Genomic DNA, 15,439 nt, shown 5'->3' on the forward strand with positions numbered 1-15,439 from the left:
CAAATTTCTCATTCTTGAAGCTGGAGCTAGATGGAAGCCAAACATTCTCTTTGGTAGCACTACAACTTCTGGATGAAACTGCTCCAAAGTGAATTTAGTGGAGCGAAACTGATTTTGGTGAAGTGGAGCAGTCCCAAACAAGCCCTAACATTTCCAGGTTGTCATTCACCCTTAAAATAGCCAAGAATTAAATTGTTTTCAGTAAGAGCTATTAGGGTTGGGCTTCTGTAAGGTCAGGTCACACATTCACCAATGCTGCTGCAGTGGTGTCAAGCTCTAGCATTTCCAGCTATTTGAACGAACCAGTACACACAAGTAACAGCTTCGTGAGAAACAAATGGCTCAGCCTTTCAAACATTGAACCAAATGGCCCTCAAATTTCACCCTCAAAATTCATTAGGGGTTACAGACCTCATTGGGATATTATCAATTGTTATACAGCACTTTAAATTCAGATGAGCATAGCCAAGCGGAGTAATAACCAAATTAAATTATTTACTTTGAAAGTTGAAATGATCAACATTCAACGTTGGTTTCATTTGCCCCCTGTTAGAACATGTTATGTACAAAGCAGGAAACCTGTAAAATTTCCTATCAGCAACTATAGTATATAAACATGTAAAATGGGTGAAGTTTCACCAGGTAGACCTCATTCTGTTGTGTGAGGTGGTAAATATTTGTTATTCAGTATCATGCTAAAATTGCGTCCATATCTTGCTTCAGCCTACACCTCAAAGGAGAACTTCGATTCCACATGAGCACAAACTAGTTCTACAGGCCAAGCACATCGAACTCATGGGGCATGTAATCTTCGCTTGGACGGTAATACTTGTTGGGAGAATACAACCCAAAGTCTGTAACTTGGCTGCAGTATAGGCACGCAAATCTCTCGACCTGTGGAATGTTGACACAAGCAAAAGTAAGAACATTTCAGTCGACTGCTAAAATTTACTGTGAATGTTTTTTTACAGGCACATCACCTGGTGAGCAAACCGAGAGTTTTGGTACCCAGTCTTCATAAGCTGTCCCCACACCTTGTGAAACTGGACGGAAACAAATAGTTATGTTTTTTCTTCAGGGGATATTTTTACACAATGACGAATGTGACCACAAAGTTATGTAACTTGACAAATTACCTTCTGGTGATGTTGCATCTGAGCATCTCGGAGAAGGCAGCGGATACCCTTCAGCTTTTGCTGCAATCAGAGAAAAAACTACCACGAGTTAAAAAGCAAGCTATATTATACAGCATGAGTCATATAGAGGACACGGTAGATGCTACCAGTTAGATTCATGTGAAACAACTACTCCCTCCGATCCATATTAATTGACGCTGCTTTAGTACAAAGTTATACTAAACCAGCGTCAATTAATATGGATCGGGGGGGGGGGGGGGGGGGGGGTACTAACTTCTTCTAAATACCCACCAACCAACAAGACAAACAGAACAAGGACTTACCAGTAGATTATCATGCTCAGATAACAACTTTCCCTTCTCATTCTCTGTAAGATCTTCAAATCTAGAAAACACAAAGAGGTTAGACATAATGAATTAGATATAAAATAAAAATAACTAAGCAGAACTGTTTTATGCACTATAAACAGAAATGGTACTGGGTAGTGGTAAACGTTAAAATTGCACTTTGACCATATATTTTTTTTGCGCTAGGCAAGTGAAAGTTTAACACTAACTTCACATTAAAGCGTGCACAATGATTAGAAAGTTTGTCTTTCTACATATTAAGTGCACAAAATTTCCACCTAAGCTCATCGCCTCATTAATGTCATTGTTGTGATTTTTGCATACCTTGCATGCCAAGGCACAAATATATGTGCGCCTTCTGAATTACTCTTGTGCCATGTTATCTTCTTCACAAAATAATAATTAAAGAGTAAATTGCATTTTGGAACAAGCCCTCCAAGGTGATGACCGGTTAGAGAAGCATCACACATGTAAATGGGTGGAGAAGCCTGACACGAAGCTTGCATAAGTTGTTTCAGAAACCATCAACGTCGGCATGCTACTGCCACTTGGAGACAGGAAGGTCAGCGCCAGATCCGCTATGAGAGGCCACCCATTCCTCCTTGCCTACTAGCCCAAATGCTGCCGACCTAGAGCAACACCCCTGCAAGCGATGCTAGCAGCTTGGAGCTTGCAACCTTTTTCCCTTTCTTACCTTCGACCTAAATGCTCCTTCCCTCTGGCTTTCTTGCTGAGTTTCGTCGGCTCTAATCACAACCCTCATTCCCAATCCCTTTGTTTTTTTTGCAAGTAATCCCTTCTCTGTTTGATAAGTTAGTAAAACGGAGTTCGACAAACTTAGGAAATAGCAAGCAGAGTTTTTCACAAAGCATTTGACAGATCCTTGAAACGCGTCGTTTTTCATCCTTAAAGTGTGTGTGATGGTATTAGCATCTGACATAATCATTGAGCATTCCAAATGCCACCAGGTAGCCAAGAATGTACGTGATCATTGACCGAGGAAGCAGAGATCAATATTGTGGTGGTAAAGAAGCTACAAAGGCAGGATCTAGACAACCATTGGCCAATTGGAGACAGCACGGACATTGAGGCCTCCTTTGGTTTGTAGGAATGTCATAGGATTTCTATAGGATAGGATTTGCATAGGAAAATTTCCTTTGAGACCCTTTGGTTTGTAGGAATGGATTCCTATTCCTATATAGGATAGGAATCAATCCTTCACATTTTGGAAGGAAAAAAAACATTAGCTAAGACTCAATGGAAAAATTCCTATCCTATGGATCAAATGACATCTTTTTCTCTATAGGAATTGAGATGCATGTCATCTCACTTCCTATGATTTTCCTATTCCTACAACATTTCTATCCTATGAACCAAAGGAAGCCTGAATTGGAAAATGACCCAAGTTGCAGTAACAAAATGAAGCATAAAAAACCTCTGTTTGAAACAACAATTTGGTCGGTGCATCACATTCAACTTAAATTGAATTTCCTAAGTAAGGAATTTTACCATTCACCCTTTTGAAAAGCGATGTGGAATATCAATACTCTCGGAAGAGATTAAGATTCAGAGGAAGGGCAGAGGTAAATCAACTGTGCAAGAGCGTGAATGATAAATCTCTCGCGCTGCAAATCCAAGTCAACTTGGAATGCGATGCACCACTTGCTCTTTCACACTAATAAGAGTGTAGTTTAGCACAGGGAAGACTCAAATGGGCAGGGGGCGGTGGAGCACGACTCAAATGGGGAGGGGCAGTGGGGCACGACTCAAATTGGGAGGGGCTCTGCTAGAGTAGGCTGTCGAAGAAGAGAAGGAACATGAAGGTGGTTGTTGCTACTGAATGTGGCCTACTTTGTCTTACAATTGCTTGTCTTGAGATCCACGGTGTCGCTCCAAGCACGCAGCAGCCTCGCCGCTGATTTCTTTAATCTCATCGCTGGTGAGAGTTGGTCATTTGTTGTGGTAGTGTTTCTGCTTCTGCGTTTGCTCTCAGGTATGTCTCCTACAGAGAGAAGTGATAAAAAATGAACAAAGATGCCATGGCTGTTGGCCCCAAAGGATCTATTGATGGACAAAGATTTCAAACACGCATACACAAATAGATGCACACCCTTCAGAAAGACAACCAAAAAGCAAACATTGTTTCAACTCAACTTGGCTTGGTTTATTCGTCGGTCATATGTATCTTTCATGAGGGTTCTGAATGCGAACAATTTAAATATGTGGACAAAAAAACAAGCAAATATTAAGCATTATGAAGTTACACACCAATTAACCTCATGCACGCTCTAAGAAAATGTCCAATGCTTTCACACTAAAGCTTCAAGGGTACAATTTGACCATTCATACGAGGGCCAGCTTGAATTATTCTAGGAGCATTTGAATGGTCAATTCAATACCCCAAGGAAAATTAGTGTTTAAGTATCGGAGAATTTCTTAAGAGTGTGCAGAGTTAATAGGTGCATACATTCCCAATGCTTCGTACTATTTGCCAAGTATTTGTTCACATATGTAAATTGATGGCATTCTAAACCCCTATAACAGCTACGTACAACCAATGAAGAAAAGAGCACAAGTTGAGTAAAAAAAAACCTTGCTTGATCTTCATCTTTCATAAAGGTGTGTGTGTCATGTTGTATATGTGTATTTGATATTTTTGTGCAACATTAGATCCATTGATGCTAACAGCCCTAGCATCTCCGTTCACTTGTGGCCACTTCTCTTTGCAAGACCCAAACTAGAGAGCATACGCAACAGCAGAAGCACTGCCGCAACAAGCGACCGATTCTCACCAGAGAACAGATGAACAAATCAGCGGCGAAGCTGTTGCGTGCTCGCGACGAAACTGTGGTTCATCTCAAGACGGCCAACTATGAAACAAAGTAGTTCACATTCAGCAGCAGTATGCACCCGCATATATCTCCTGCAACTTGCACAACCATGAGCTTCGCATCTGAAACATCATTACCATCCACGTTCTGACCTTCCTTCCATGGACATGCAGGTAACTCAAGCACGCCTCTAAAAGGAAGGTTCCAAAGTACTCTCTTTGCATTTAAATAAAGAATTATGACCCTACTGAACACTGTTTCACGATCATTAAATAGTCTCGAAAGTCCAAACCTTAAACTAGTTGCCCTATTTGGTGTATGCACATAATGAGTTACTTCCATTGATGATTTGATCCATATGCATAAAAATTGTAATGATTCACAAAATCATTCCTATAAATTTTGGTTCATCTATAGAAGTATTTAAGTAAACCCTTAAATGTTGAATCAAGAATATCTTAAATGTGAGTTGACTCAAGGCAGAAAAGTACCAAAACTGATCTACTTACTGAAGAGACCATTCAAGGCGATGGATCGTGTCTTCAACTGAATCACGCTCCATTCTAAGGTGTCTAAGCTCCTGAGTAGGGTGACAAGCATAAAAAGAGCCATCAAGAAGATTGCCAACACACAGATTGAAAATAAAGGGAAAATAAACTCGAATGCATACTTATGGCGAATGAGATATTTATTTTGCATGTGCACCTTGCCTACATTTTCCCGTAATGATGTATTAACCAATGGAGCTATATTTTTAGAAAGAAGTTCATCGCCCTTTTGCTATGCTTTCCTAACATGAATACAGAAATAATCTTTTCTGCCGCTCAATTTCTTCTCATAGTACTACTTGTGATGTGCAACCACACTCAGAACATTGTGCCTATGTGAGGGGAAACTTCTGAGTTTGCAAAGCTTTCGGGCCAGATATGCCAACTAAAATTCATCCCTAGGGTGTAATCATGGGTGAAGTTTCACTTCTACTAATCCTAACAAACTCCTTGTTCTGACACGAACTTTATTAGACTATTCAAATCTCAGACAAAATCTCATAAAATCCTTTCCGGGTCAAGACTATAATCAATTTAACAAGCAGGGCCCATAGTGCTGGCCGCAAACAACACCTATAGTCCAAAGGTTTCAGTTCTAATAATCCTCAAAAACGCGAACCTTATTAGACTGTATTGAAATCTGAGATAAAAACATAGAAGGCCCTTTCCTGGTCAAGATTATAATCAATTTAACATGCAAATCTGAACAGTCACATGCAACTTGGGGTCATCAAAGTTTAGTTAAATTTACCACCATTAGAAAGCTGTTGTGCCACCAAGTTTTGCTGCAGTTCTAAAAGCAACAGTTCTGGTGCAACACCAGCTCTCATGGAACCACAATGAAAATCTTACAGACTGCTATTTCCGAATCATGCAAAGTTAAGTCTGTTATAGCTTGTGCCCAGTTATTATATGTTGCTAAAAGTCATTTTCAGGATTACTGAGTAATATATCTATACCTTTCGAGTAGACTTTGATTCTGATTGAAGCTTCACCTCTTGCTCCAGCTCAGGTATTACCAGCATAGTCCGCCAACCTTTTAAATAAACACAGCACATAATCACTGGAGAAATGGAAAGTAAAATGCAGAATCGACCACCAACCACAACTCAGAGGACATCCGTAACACAGGCCGACTTTTTAACTAAGCATCGGTATCTACTTCATACTGAATTTGACACCATCAGCAGCATCGATGATGAGTGCAGAGAAAAAGAATAAAGCACTTAGGATTCATTGGATGGTGCTGTGTAGTTACTTGAATTGATCAAGCATGCACGCAAATTGGCATGTGTATTTTTATCTATAAAATACAAGAACATCATTAAAGCTTCCACGCAATCAAAAGTACCAAATTGAATCAATTTAACAGCAGGTGGCAATTTCAAGTGTACTAATATTATAGATTGAATAACACATACCTAGAACTTTCTTGCTGCGGAGTATGTCTCCATATATGTGATCACCAACATAGAGGATCTATATGGTAAGATATTGCATTATTTGATTTGATTAATGGAGAATTCCAAGTAAACAGGAAACTCATTGCAACCAGCCACAAACAGAGAAATACAGCTAACATGTACCAAACCTACAACAGACAGAAAGTTACCTGCGAACTAGAAGCAACAGAAAGTAGTCTGTGAAGATGACCAACATTGCCTCCCTGGAAAATAATTTCTTCGCTTATTAGAGCAAGATACATAGCGTAGCCATTACAAGTACATTCACGAAATGCTAATTGACCAGGTAGACATTTGCACTATTAGGAAGTAATAAGAGAGATTTTTGTATTCTAATTTTAGAGTTTTACGCACATCCAGAATCAGGAAAACACGTACCTGGTAAACTTTGTGAATTGGTTTTGGCTGATGTTGACTTGATCTTGGGCTTCCAATCTACATAAAGAACACATATATTATAAAACATGGTTCATAGAAACAGGTTAGACATTAAAACCACTTTACTTTCCTGAAGATCAGCATTTAGAAGTTTCCCAGAATCAGGCTCAACTTCAAACAATCCTGTTCGGTTATCATCATGAAAAAAGCTTGGCTTTGAACTGAAAAGTTCAGAAAGGATGGGCTTGAGTTGAGAAGGAAGATAACTAAGCATAAATTTACAAAAATAAAATAAAATAAACAAGATATACCAACCTGCCTGTTATAACAACATCAAAATACTCAAGCCACTTGTGGTTGTGACTTGAGCTTACATCTGACATATATGGCCCACATAGGTAGTTCATGACAACATCAGTGTAGTCCCATAAACTGCATAAACAAGCTCATCTCCAGATAGTAAGAGACAGAAGCTTAAATTTGAAGATGCGAAATGCAGCCAGACAAATGATCAAATTATTTCATTTGTCCATCAAATAAACTGCCTCGGTTTGGGTGGACATCTATCAAACCTGAAATGATATAAGGAAGAGCATACCTGTTGGTCACCAAGAATGTGGAGCGTCCAGATTTTCTAAGCATTTGAAGCATCGGCACAATTGCCAAGTCTTCATTGATATACCTGGCAAGTTTGAATACACAAATCAGCTGTGCCAGTTAAAACCTAATTGTATAAATTCTTACATCATAACAATGGGGGGAATATACGCAGGTCTATAGGCATGTGAACAAACAAAAAGAGAACCATACCAAATTATTGCAAAAAAGAAAGAAAAATGATGTCCACTCATTGTTGTGCCTAGCACTATGATCTAGAATAACCACTACATGGTTGTTTAAGATTATACAGAACTACCTGCTAGGTTCCTTTGCAACCATTCGTTTTAAAGTTCCATCACGATGACACAGATCAACCGCAGACCTCACATCTCTATACATATGCGCATAGCTGTAACAACAAAATAATCCAAGGTAACAAGTACATTAGCAATATCAATACAAGTAAAATGGAAGATGCAGATCAGAATATATGGAATAAAATGTCTGCCCAATATTTTACATATGGGCAGAGGAACAGAGGAAAATGAATAGACAAACATATGTGAAAGCATAATTTTCACCTATGCTTGCCAATATCCATACATTGCAATCATTTTCAAATCATTTGTGAAAGAATAATAACCATATATGGATCTAATGATCATACTCAGTGCCTGAAGGTACTTTTGCAGGATTGCTGTCCATGAAATCAACAAGCTGAGCAAACAGATAGGCTTCACCCAGTGAGAAAAGTGTATCTATAAGGGCATAATCAGGTTCATCGAAGGAATCCCTTATCAATGTACTCCCATAAGCAGCAACTTTTTCTTCCTTCGACATCTCCCTAAATCCATGGTATGCAACTTTTACATACTTGTGCCGGTCCATCTGATATTGCACACATAGTTAAAATGGCAGTTAAACTGACCACTGATTCAGAAAGTATAAAAGTAAAATTAACCAACAGTAGCAAGTAGTGAATAACCAGTGGGAATTTAATTTATGCTAGGTCTATTTTGTGTTGTTGCTGTTAAGCTTCATGCACTAGCCAATGCAACCAAAGGTCCGAACTGATGGAAAGGGGAATCCACATATACACTTCAACAGTTGCCTCCTACCATGCAGAACTTTTGCATCAAGAGACGATTGAATATTTTCAACATGATGGGAAGTGTTTAGTGAACAATTGGTGTTTTCAACTGTCAAGAAGTATGAATAGGGAACTACAACATGCAATCTTATAGTGAAAACTAGATATAAAAGTAAAAACAATAAGGTAGAAATTAGGTCAGCACTAGTATCATGCAAGCACAAACAAAAGGTTCCAGGCATCAACTTGTAAATAATAGGGATGCATGACCCCTTTGTTGCTAACTACAAAGAATTGCTCCCAGTCCTACCATGGATTTCCTGCATCTTGTTCTCATTTTTTTTTTAATTCTGATCCTACGCCCACTGCTTGCAAAAGTTTTTTAAGAGATCAGTCAAACATTCTTAAGTTTAACCAGCACTGATTTTTTTACCAACATTGGTTGCATGAAATTTATATTACTAAATCTGATATGAAACATTTTTTAGTGAATAATCATTTTTATTTGAAGCAATGTACTTTCATAGAAACTGATGGTCAAAGTTTCGCCTTGTAGATCATGTCAATATTCAAAACGATGTACATTTTTTATTAGACAGAGTAATGTTGTTTCTATGTGTCACAAGTTCATTTTCAGTCAACAAAGTGAAGTGAGTTCAAGCAAATGCAGCGGACCTTCAAGATATTTCCTCTTTTCTTATCAAGAACTAGTCCTCTGACCATATACTTCCAGTCAAATTGCCATGTCAACAGCTGCAGAATGAAACAGAGTAAATCCAATTCAGAACAAAAACTTGCAAGCCAAGAGAGTATTAAGCCCACAAGTCTCAGCATCAAATTGCTAGTCCTAAGAAAAACTAAATGTCCTTCACAAAGAATTCCACACTTCTGTAATAAACAGATATTCACTTGATAGTATGAACCTTTTGCTACTACATTAATGCAGAAATTGGTGATCCTTCCTAAGATAAATAGCAATAACTAGCATAAAATTCTTTGGTTCAGAGCAGCAACAAATTTCATGCATTTATACTACCGAACAAAATTCATGGTCCAAATCATGGACTATCACAGGTGGGAATATTGCTCAAAAGTCGAAACAGGTAAAGACATGATGTTGGTACTGTGTTAAATGCAACTATTCAAGTTACTTTGAGGCAACCATGAAATCCTGACACGACAACAGACCCCAAGTCCCTATATTAAATCTAAAATCACATAAAATGGGAGAAGTAACTATTGACATCAACCTCCTCAGGGTAGTTGAGATCCTTCACGAGCTTCTCAATGGTGCCATGGTAAGCAAGGGCCTCGAATGTCTCAGGTTTGTACTGCGCAAGAGTGTAGTCCATATCAAATCCTACTGCGGTGATGTTCCTCATGTTGAGAGACCTGTTGCAGAATATCTGCTTCCCGATGGAAATGCTTCTCGGCTCCACCGACGGCGTTGACCAGATTGCCCCGGTTGAAGCTGGTTCCACAGCGCCGCTATCCATCCTTAGAGCACTGCAGCCTGATACAAGGTGAATAGACCAAAGTACATCAGAGATATCACACTGTAATTCAGTGGTAGAACTCGGTGTTTCAACCAGGAATTCAAGCAAGGTCGGTGAAAGTCTAGCGATCAACCGATCAAAAAACGTGGCATAACTGAAACTCTGCCACATTCAGACTTCCATAACGACACGATCAGGAAACAGGATTTAAACCGCATAATTCAGCCAAACTGAAATGAATTCCAGAGTATACTCAGCAGTTCAGAAAAGAGGCCTGATCAACCCATACATAAGAATCCCAAAATCTCATCGTAAACGGATACGAACCACGAAATCCTTTAAGACGGGCACAAAAGCAGAGCAAAGCATACACGATTATGCTTCAGCATTCGCCCATGGACCGGAAACCGGGTTGCCCCTCTACAGCCTAGCACTAGCAGGACTGGCCTCGGATCAAAACCAACATTCTCATATTTACGCAGCACCAAAATTAGAGAGGAACAGACATCGCTAAAATTAAGCGTGCCACCGCGAAACCGACACAGAAAAAAACGCCCGGAATCAACGAATGCTCGTCAGAAGCGCGCACCTCTGGGGGCCGAGGCCGAAGCGGTGGGGGAGGAGCACGAGGCGGGTGACGACGACGAGGAGGAGGAGGAGGCGAAGAAGAGGAGGAGCGGAGGCGAGAGGGGCGCGAGGCGTAGGGCGGCGGCGAGCGGCCTCCTGGAGAGCATGTCGCCTTAAATAGGCGAGCGGGGGTGGTGCGGGTGAGGAGGATGACGGGACGCTGTTGTTGGCGGGCCAGGGGGAGAATAAATGGAGTGGGGGGAATCCGAGGGGGTGGGAGCACCGCCGCGCGGCGGCGCCATCTCACCGGAGGGCGGGCATTGGGCGGCGGGACAAGTGGCGCGGGGATCGGGTGCGGTGCGGTGCGGATTCGGATGCCGCGTGCGTCGGAAGCCAGCAGCCACCGCGGGCGACGGAGGGAGGGCGGAGGGGGGAGGGAGTTCCGGGGGCGAGGGGAGGTGGGGGCTGGAGGCGGGGCCGCGGGGCAATAATGAGGTCGGGTCGGTTCGTGGGTGAGGGAATAACGGAACGGGTGGTTCGGCTCCCCCTCCGGGATTTTCCTCCGGCCACACGCACGCTCGCCGCTCTTGCGCGCACGAGCCGGATTTCATCGTGCTTATCGTGTTATTAGGGTGACACGTGGATACCTTGGATTTTTCTTTTGCAACTGCAAAACAAAATTCTTTAGGTTTTTTAATAATGTACTACTAGAAGTGTACTACCTCCGTCCGGTTTATTGATCTTCTTCGTATTTTGTGTCAAAGTTTAACCATAGATTTAACTATCAAAATGTCAATGCCTGCCGTGAAAAATTACATAGATTCATATTTGAACATGGTTTTCGATGATATTATTTTGCTACATATAAATTATATCTTATTACTTTAAACTATGGTTAAAATATGACGCTAAATACAAAGGGACTAATAAATCAGGACGGAGATAGTAGATTATTATTCTTTCAGTGTGAGACGGTTGTGGTGACTTTCGTAAATCTTAAAGCCCCACATTTTTTTTATTTTGTTTTTGGTAGTAGGTGTTATGTGAATGTGTGTGTGCGCGCACGCGCGTCTACGTTGTAATCGATGTTTTTAAACAAAGCTCGTATGGGCGTGAAACAAGATCTACTAAAACGTAAGGAGTTTGATAACCGACGAACTTCTGATTTTTAAGAAATCCTAGCGGATGCCTTCGGAACCGTCAGATCCCGATAGAACGCATGGCAATCACTCTGCACAATGTGGCTATTTTTCTGCCTTTTTTGTACTACATGGCAAATTTCGCTTTGGAGCATGACGACAAATCTCTTACAAACAACATGGCAATTTTCTGTTTTGGTATGGCAGTTTTGGACGTTCGTGAGAAAATCTTAAAAATCTGACGTTAGATATTAGGGTACCCTAGATATTAACATTTCTCAAATGTAATATCTGAATTTATACATGTACATCACATCGGCTCAACACTTGTGTGTTGCTACAATGAACAAATTCTTCTACCATTCATGTCATGTCGAATCATATCAACTAGTGATCTCAAATTTGGTTGTCTAAAACCACTCGCTACTCGATAGCGATGACACCTGATAACTCATCATCTCACCCACTTTGCAACAGATTTTACTACTGGTGTAAAAAGAGAAGGTGATACACGACTGCCTCCACCGACTAGAAGTTATAAGAGTAGAGATAGTACTAATGAAATCAACAGCATTAGAGATACACATGTGCTTACGAGTAGCTTTATTGACATAGAAGTGAGCTTCCAAAATTAATATGGATGGCATACCCTTAATGGAAGACTTTGTGGCATTTGTATACCAATAGGACATTACTTGTCAAGTCAAAATGACCGATAAAACGATATGGATGGTTTTATCGGCAAGACTTTTCTTCTAGTACAACTAGGGAGAACAATTTATATTTGGTTAGGTCAGTTTTGTGCTCACATAGTTACCGAGTATACCTGTAATTGACACGTAAAAGTTATCGCGTGAGTCATGACAACGACATGTATGATACTAGTGAATAAGTGGGACTAGGAATATGTAGTCATGAAAAGGAAGATAGGGTTACGATTTGGAATGAGAAGAATTTAGAAGGTGACGCAGAAACGTCGAATACGAAGAATAAACCAAGCGGCGACAACGATGCTGCGGTTTTATGGAGCCTATGGGCTCAACTTATACAGAAGCATATGCGCACCTAGAAGCTCGTGGAACTAGAATGTCAGATTTTAGTGGGATTTACTAAAATGCAAGGACTTTGATAACTAGTGAACGTCGGATTTAAAAAAATCCTAGCGAAGGCCTTTTGGATCGTCAGGTCCCGATCAAACGCATGGAAATTATCTGCGCGGTGTGGCAATTTTCTGCCTTTTTTTTTGCACTTGGCATACTTACCTTTAGAGCATGGCAAATCTCTTACAAAAACCCTGACAATTTTATGAGGTTTTTTAGCATGCGCCCTCTATCTCTTCTTTTCACATGGAAGATAAGAAGGTAAGAATTAATTAGACAGCTACTTAATTAAATCAACGGCTCAGATCTATCGTGTGCTTCTATCTCTCATGTGAAAAATGGAGGTAGGAGGGACCATGCTAAAATTTGCCCAATTTTATATGCTTTTGGCACTTCTGGCGGTTCGCTGGAAAAAGTTAAAATTCTAATGCCAGCTTTTTAACATTTCCCAAATGTAATAGCTGAATTTGCACATATAGATCGCACCGGCTCAACACTTTTGTGTTGCTACAAAGAACAAATTCCTCTACCGGTCATGTCATATCGACTTATCTCAACTAGTGATCTCAAATTGGTTGTCTAAAACTACTCACTACTTGCAACGATGACACTTTTTATACTTGATAAACTCACCATCCCACCCACTTTGTAACATATCGTACTACTAGTATAAAAAGCGTAAGTGATACACGACTGCATCCACCGACCAGAAGTTATAAGAGTAAAGATAGTCCTAACGAATCGTTATCACTAGAGATGCACATGTGCTTACCTTATTGACATAGAAGTGAGCTTCCACAATTAACATGTCATGGCATACCATTAACAGAACACGTTGTGGCATTGGTATACCAATAGGACTATTGCTTGCCAAGTCAAAATGACCGATAAGAAATGATATGGATGGTTTTATCGGCGGGGCTTTTCTTCTAGCACAACTACGGAGAACAATCTACATTTAGTTAGATCGGTTGTATGCTCGCATAGTTACCATGCATGTAATCGACACGTAGGAGTTATCGTGAGTGATGACAACGACACATATTTATAATAGCAGTGAATAAGTGGCCGGGGCTAGGAATATCTAGCCATGAAAAGGAAGATCGGGTATCGATTTGGAACGAGAAGAATTTAGAAGGTGACGCGGAAACGTCAAATGCAAAGAAGAAGCCAAGTGACGACAGTGATGCTATGGTTTTATGAAGCCTATGGAGTCAACTTATACGAAGCATATGCGCACCTAGAAGCTCGTGGAATTGGAATGTGTTTTTCTCGATGGTCCTTCATATATATTCTCATGTAGTAGTAGATATACCTGTGAGCAAAGCAAAGAGCTATATCATCCGTGCGGATAAAGGGCGGCGGCACGCCGGGGAGCATCGCAGCTGTTGAGCAGATTCTCCCACGCGATCTGCGCCGTGGATTCCACGCTGGCTTTGGATCGAGAACCCATGGAGGAGGAGACGAGATGAGCACGGCGGCGTCGCTCTTGGCCCCCGTCGACCGGTTGGATTGGGATGCATGATGACATGTGGACATGTCTTGGCGGGAGCTTCACGTCACGTGAACCACGTGGTGGGTTTTAGTGCCCTGTAAAATAGTCGCTTTTGTATGCTGGCAAGATTGCTTATACTGGCAGGGATAAGTGATAACGCATCGTGGCCTTTCCGTTGAACTTTTTTCAGTTGTGTGCTGTTTACATTTATAGCCTACTTTGCTTGTGGGAGTGAGAGTGGCGACAGATCTGGGAAGAGGGGTACAGCGCATCGGAGATCTGATCTAGAGACTAGCCGGAGAAGTGGTAGAAGCGGTTTGTCGTTTTTCTCTGTTTAGGCTGGGATTAGGAGAGTGCGATCAGATTAGATTAGATTGGACTGATCGACAGCAAAGCAGGGATCTGATTCATGGCCGGGAGCAAGTGGACCGACCCCAACGCCCAACATCCGGTGTCGATCGCGCTGGCATCCGCATCGAATGAAAGATGCCAAATCCGATGGTATCTTTGTCGGAGAGTTTTCACCGTACGTACATTTGTTGCGGCTAGGAGAGAGGAGGACGAGTCGATGGATTCCAAAAATGCTTTCGCGGGCCTGGAGAAAATTAAAGGAGGCGAGCAGAGCAAAAGTTCGTGACGGCACCCTGGCATTTCGTCTAGTTGGTACTACCATGGATTCCAGCAATGCGTTGTCGTTCGATCATCTCGCTTCCTAACCGATCCCTAGCGGCCGACCGATCTGGCGTTTCGCCGGTCGCTCGTGCGCCGTCGGATGGAGGCGAGATCGAGGGACATGCGCGCGTGCGTTTATTCCCACCCACGCAACGCAACCATGTGTCTCATGGGGTCTGCACCCTCAAACGGCCGCGCATACGGATGGACGTGTTTGCGGGCACTGACTAGTCAGTCCTTCAATCATGTCGTCTACATCCGTTTATCTCATATCTAATACCTTATGTCTATGGTAAACCATGCAATGTGAATAAAACTACGTTGATCATGAATTGAACATTGAAATGCACATTCCGACACCAAGAGATCACCAACGGATCTCCAAAAGAACACTAAAGTTCACATAATGCACATAAACGACATATAAGTTTAAACTACATTACTAAAAGCCTGTAATTAAAGGTGAAGACTGCGGATCTTCACCACTTCCTCGCCAGCCCCTTTACCCTTTCGGTCGACGGTATAGCTGTAGGCGTCCGCGACTGGTGGTGTACCGTTCGAGTCGTCATCGGAGGCA

The 15,439-nt window shown here is 41.4% G+C and overlaps 1 protein-coding gene across 6 annotated transcripts; it reads right to left on the bottom strand.

Moving 5' to 3' along the window:
• Positions 1–513: 513 nt before the first annotated feature.
• LOC125510731 (HAD-superfamily hydrolase, subfamily IG, 5'-nucleotidase) lies at positions 514–10,899 on the bottom strand. 6 transcript variants are annotated; one of them, XM_048675981.2, is made up of 17 exons: positions 10,479–10,897; positions 9,644–9,906; positions 9,069–9,146; positions 7,971–8,191; positions 7,620–7,712; positions 7,302–7,385; positions 7,019–7,135; positions 6,834–6,924; positions 6,704–6,760; positions 6,475–6,528; positions 6,284–6,341; positions 5,822–5,898; positions 4,824–4,894; positions 1,460–1,520; positions 1,137–1,196; positions 981–1,043; positions 514–894 (listed from the first exon to the last, which is right to left on the bottom strand). In XM_048675981.2, exons 1-17 carry the CDS (start codon positions 10,621–10,623, stop codon positions 772–774), a joined length of 1,716 nt encoding a protein of 571 aa, XP_048531938.2. In that variant the 5' UTR covers positions 10,624–10,897; the 3' UTR covers positions 514–771. The 6 variants fall into 6 exon arrangements, 3 of the variants coding, with proteins under 3 accessions (XP_048531938.2, XP_087377950.1, XP_087377951.1); XR_015602728.1 differs by lacking the exon at positions 514–894 and adding an exon at positions 3,345–3,485 and having other exon boundaries at positions 1,015–1,043; positions 10,479–10,898; XR_007284733.2 differs by lacking the exons at positions 514–894; positions 981–1,043; positions 1,137–1,196 and adding exons at positions 3,345–3,485; positions 4,276–4,406 and having other exon boundaries at positions 10,479–10,899.
• Positions 10,900–15,439: the final 4,540 nt, after the last annotated feature.

The sequence above is a fragment of the Triticum urartu genome, chromosome 5A (assembly GCF_056163025.1).
Source record: "Triticum urartu cultivar PI428250 chromosome 5A, HENAU_Tu73, whole genome shotgun sequence".
Lineage (NCBI taxonomy): Eukaryota > Viridiplantae > Streptophyta > Magnoliopsida > Poales > Poaceae > Triticum > Triticum urartu.

Coding starts and splice junctions, on each gene's coding strand:
- LOC125510731 (XM_048675981.2), bottom strand. CDS start 10,623: ATGCTCTCCAGGAGGCCGCTCGCCGCCGCCCTACGCCTCGCGCCCCTC. Junction 6,925..7,018: donor GATGTTGTTATAACAGGCAG/GTTGGTATATCT, acceptor TGAACTTTTCAG/TTCAAAGCCAAGCTTTTTTC. Junction 6,342..6,474: donor CTGTTGCTTCTAGTTCGCAG/GTAACTTTCTGT, acceptor CTTACCATATAG/ATCCTCTATGTTGGTGATCA.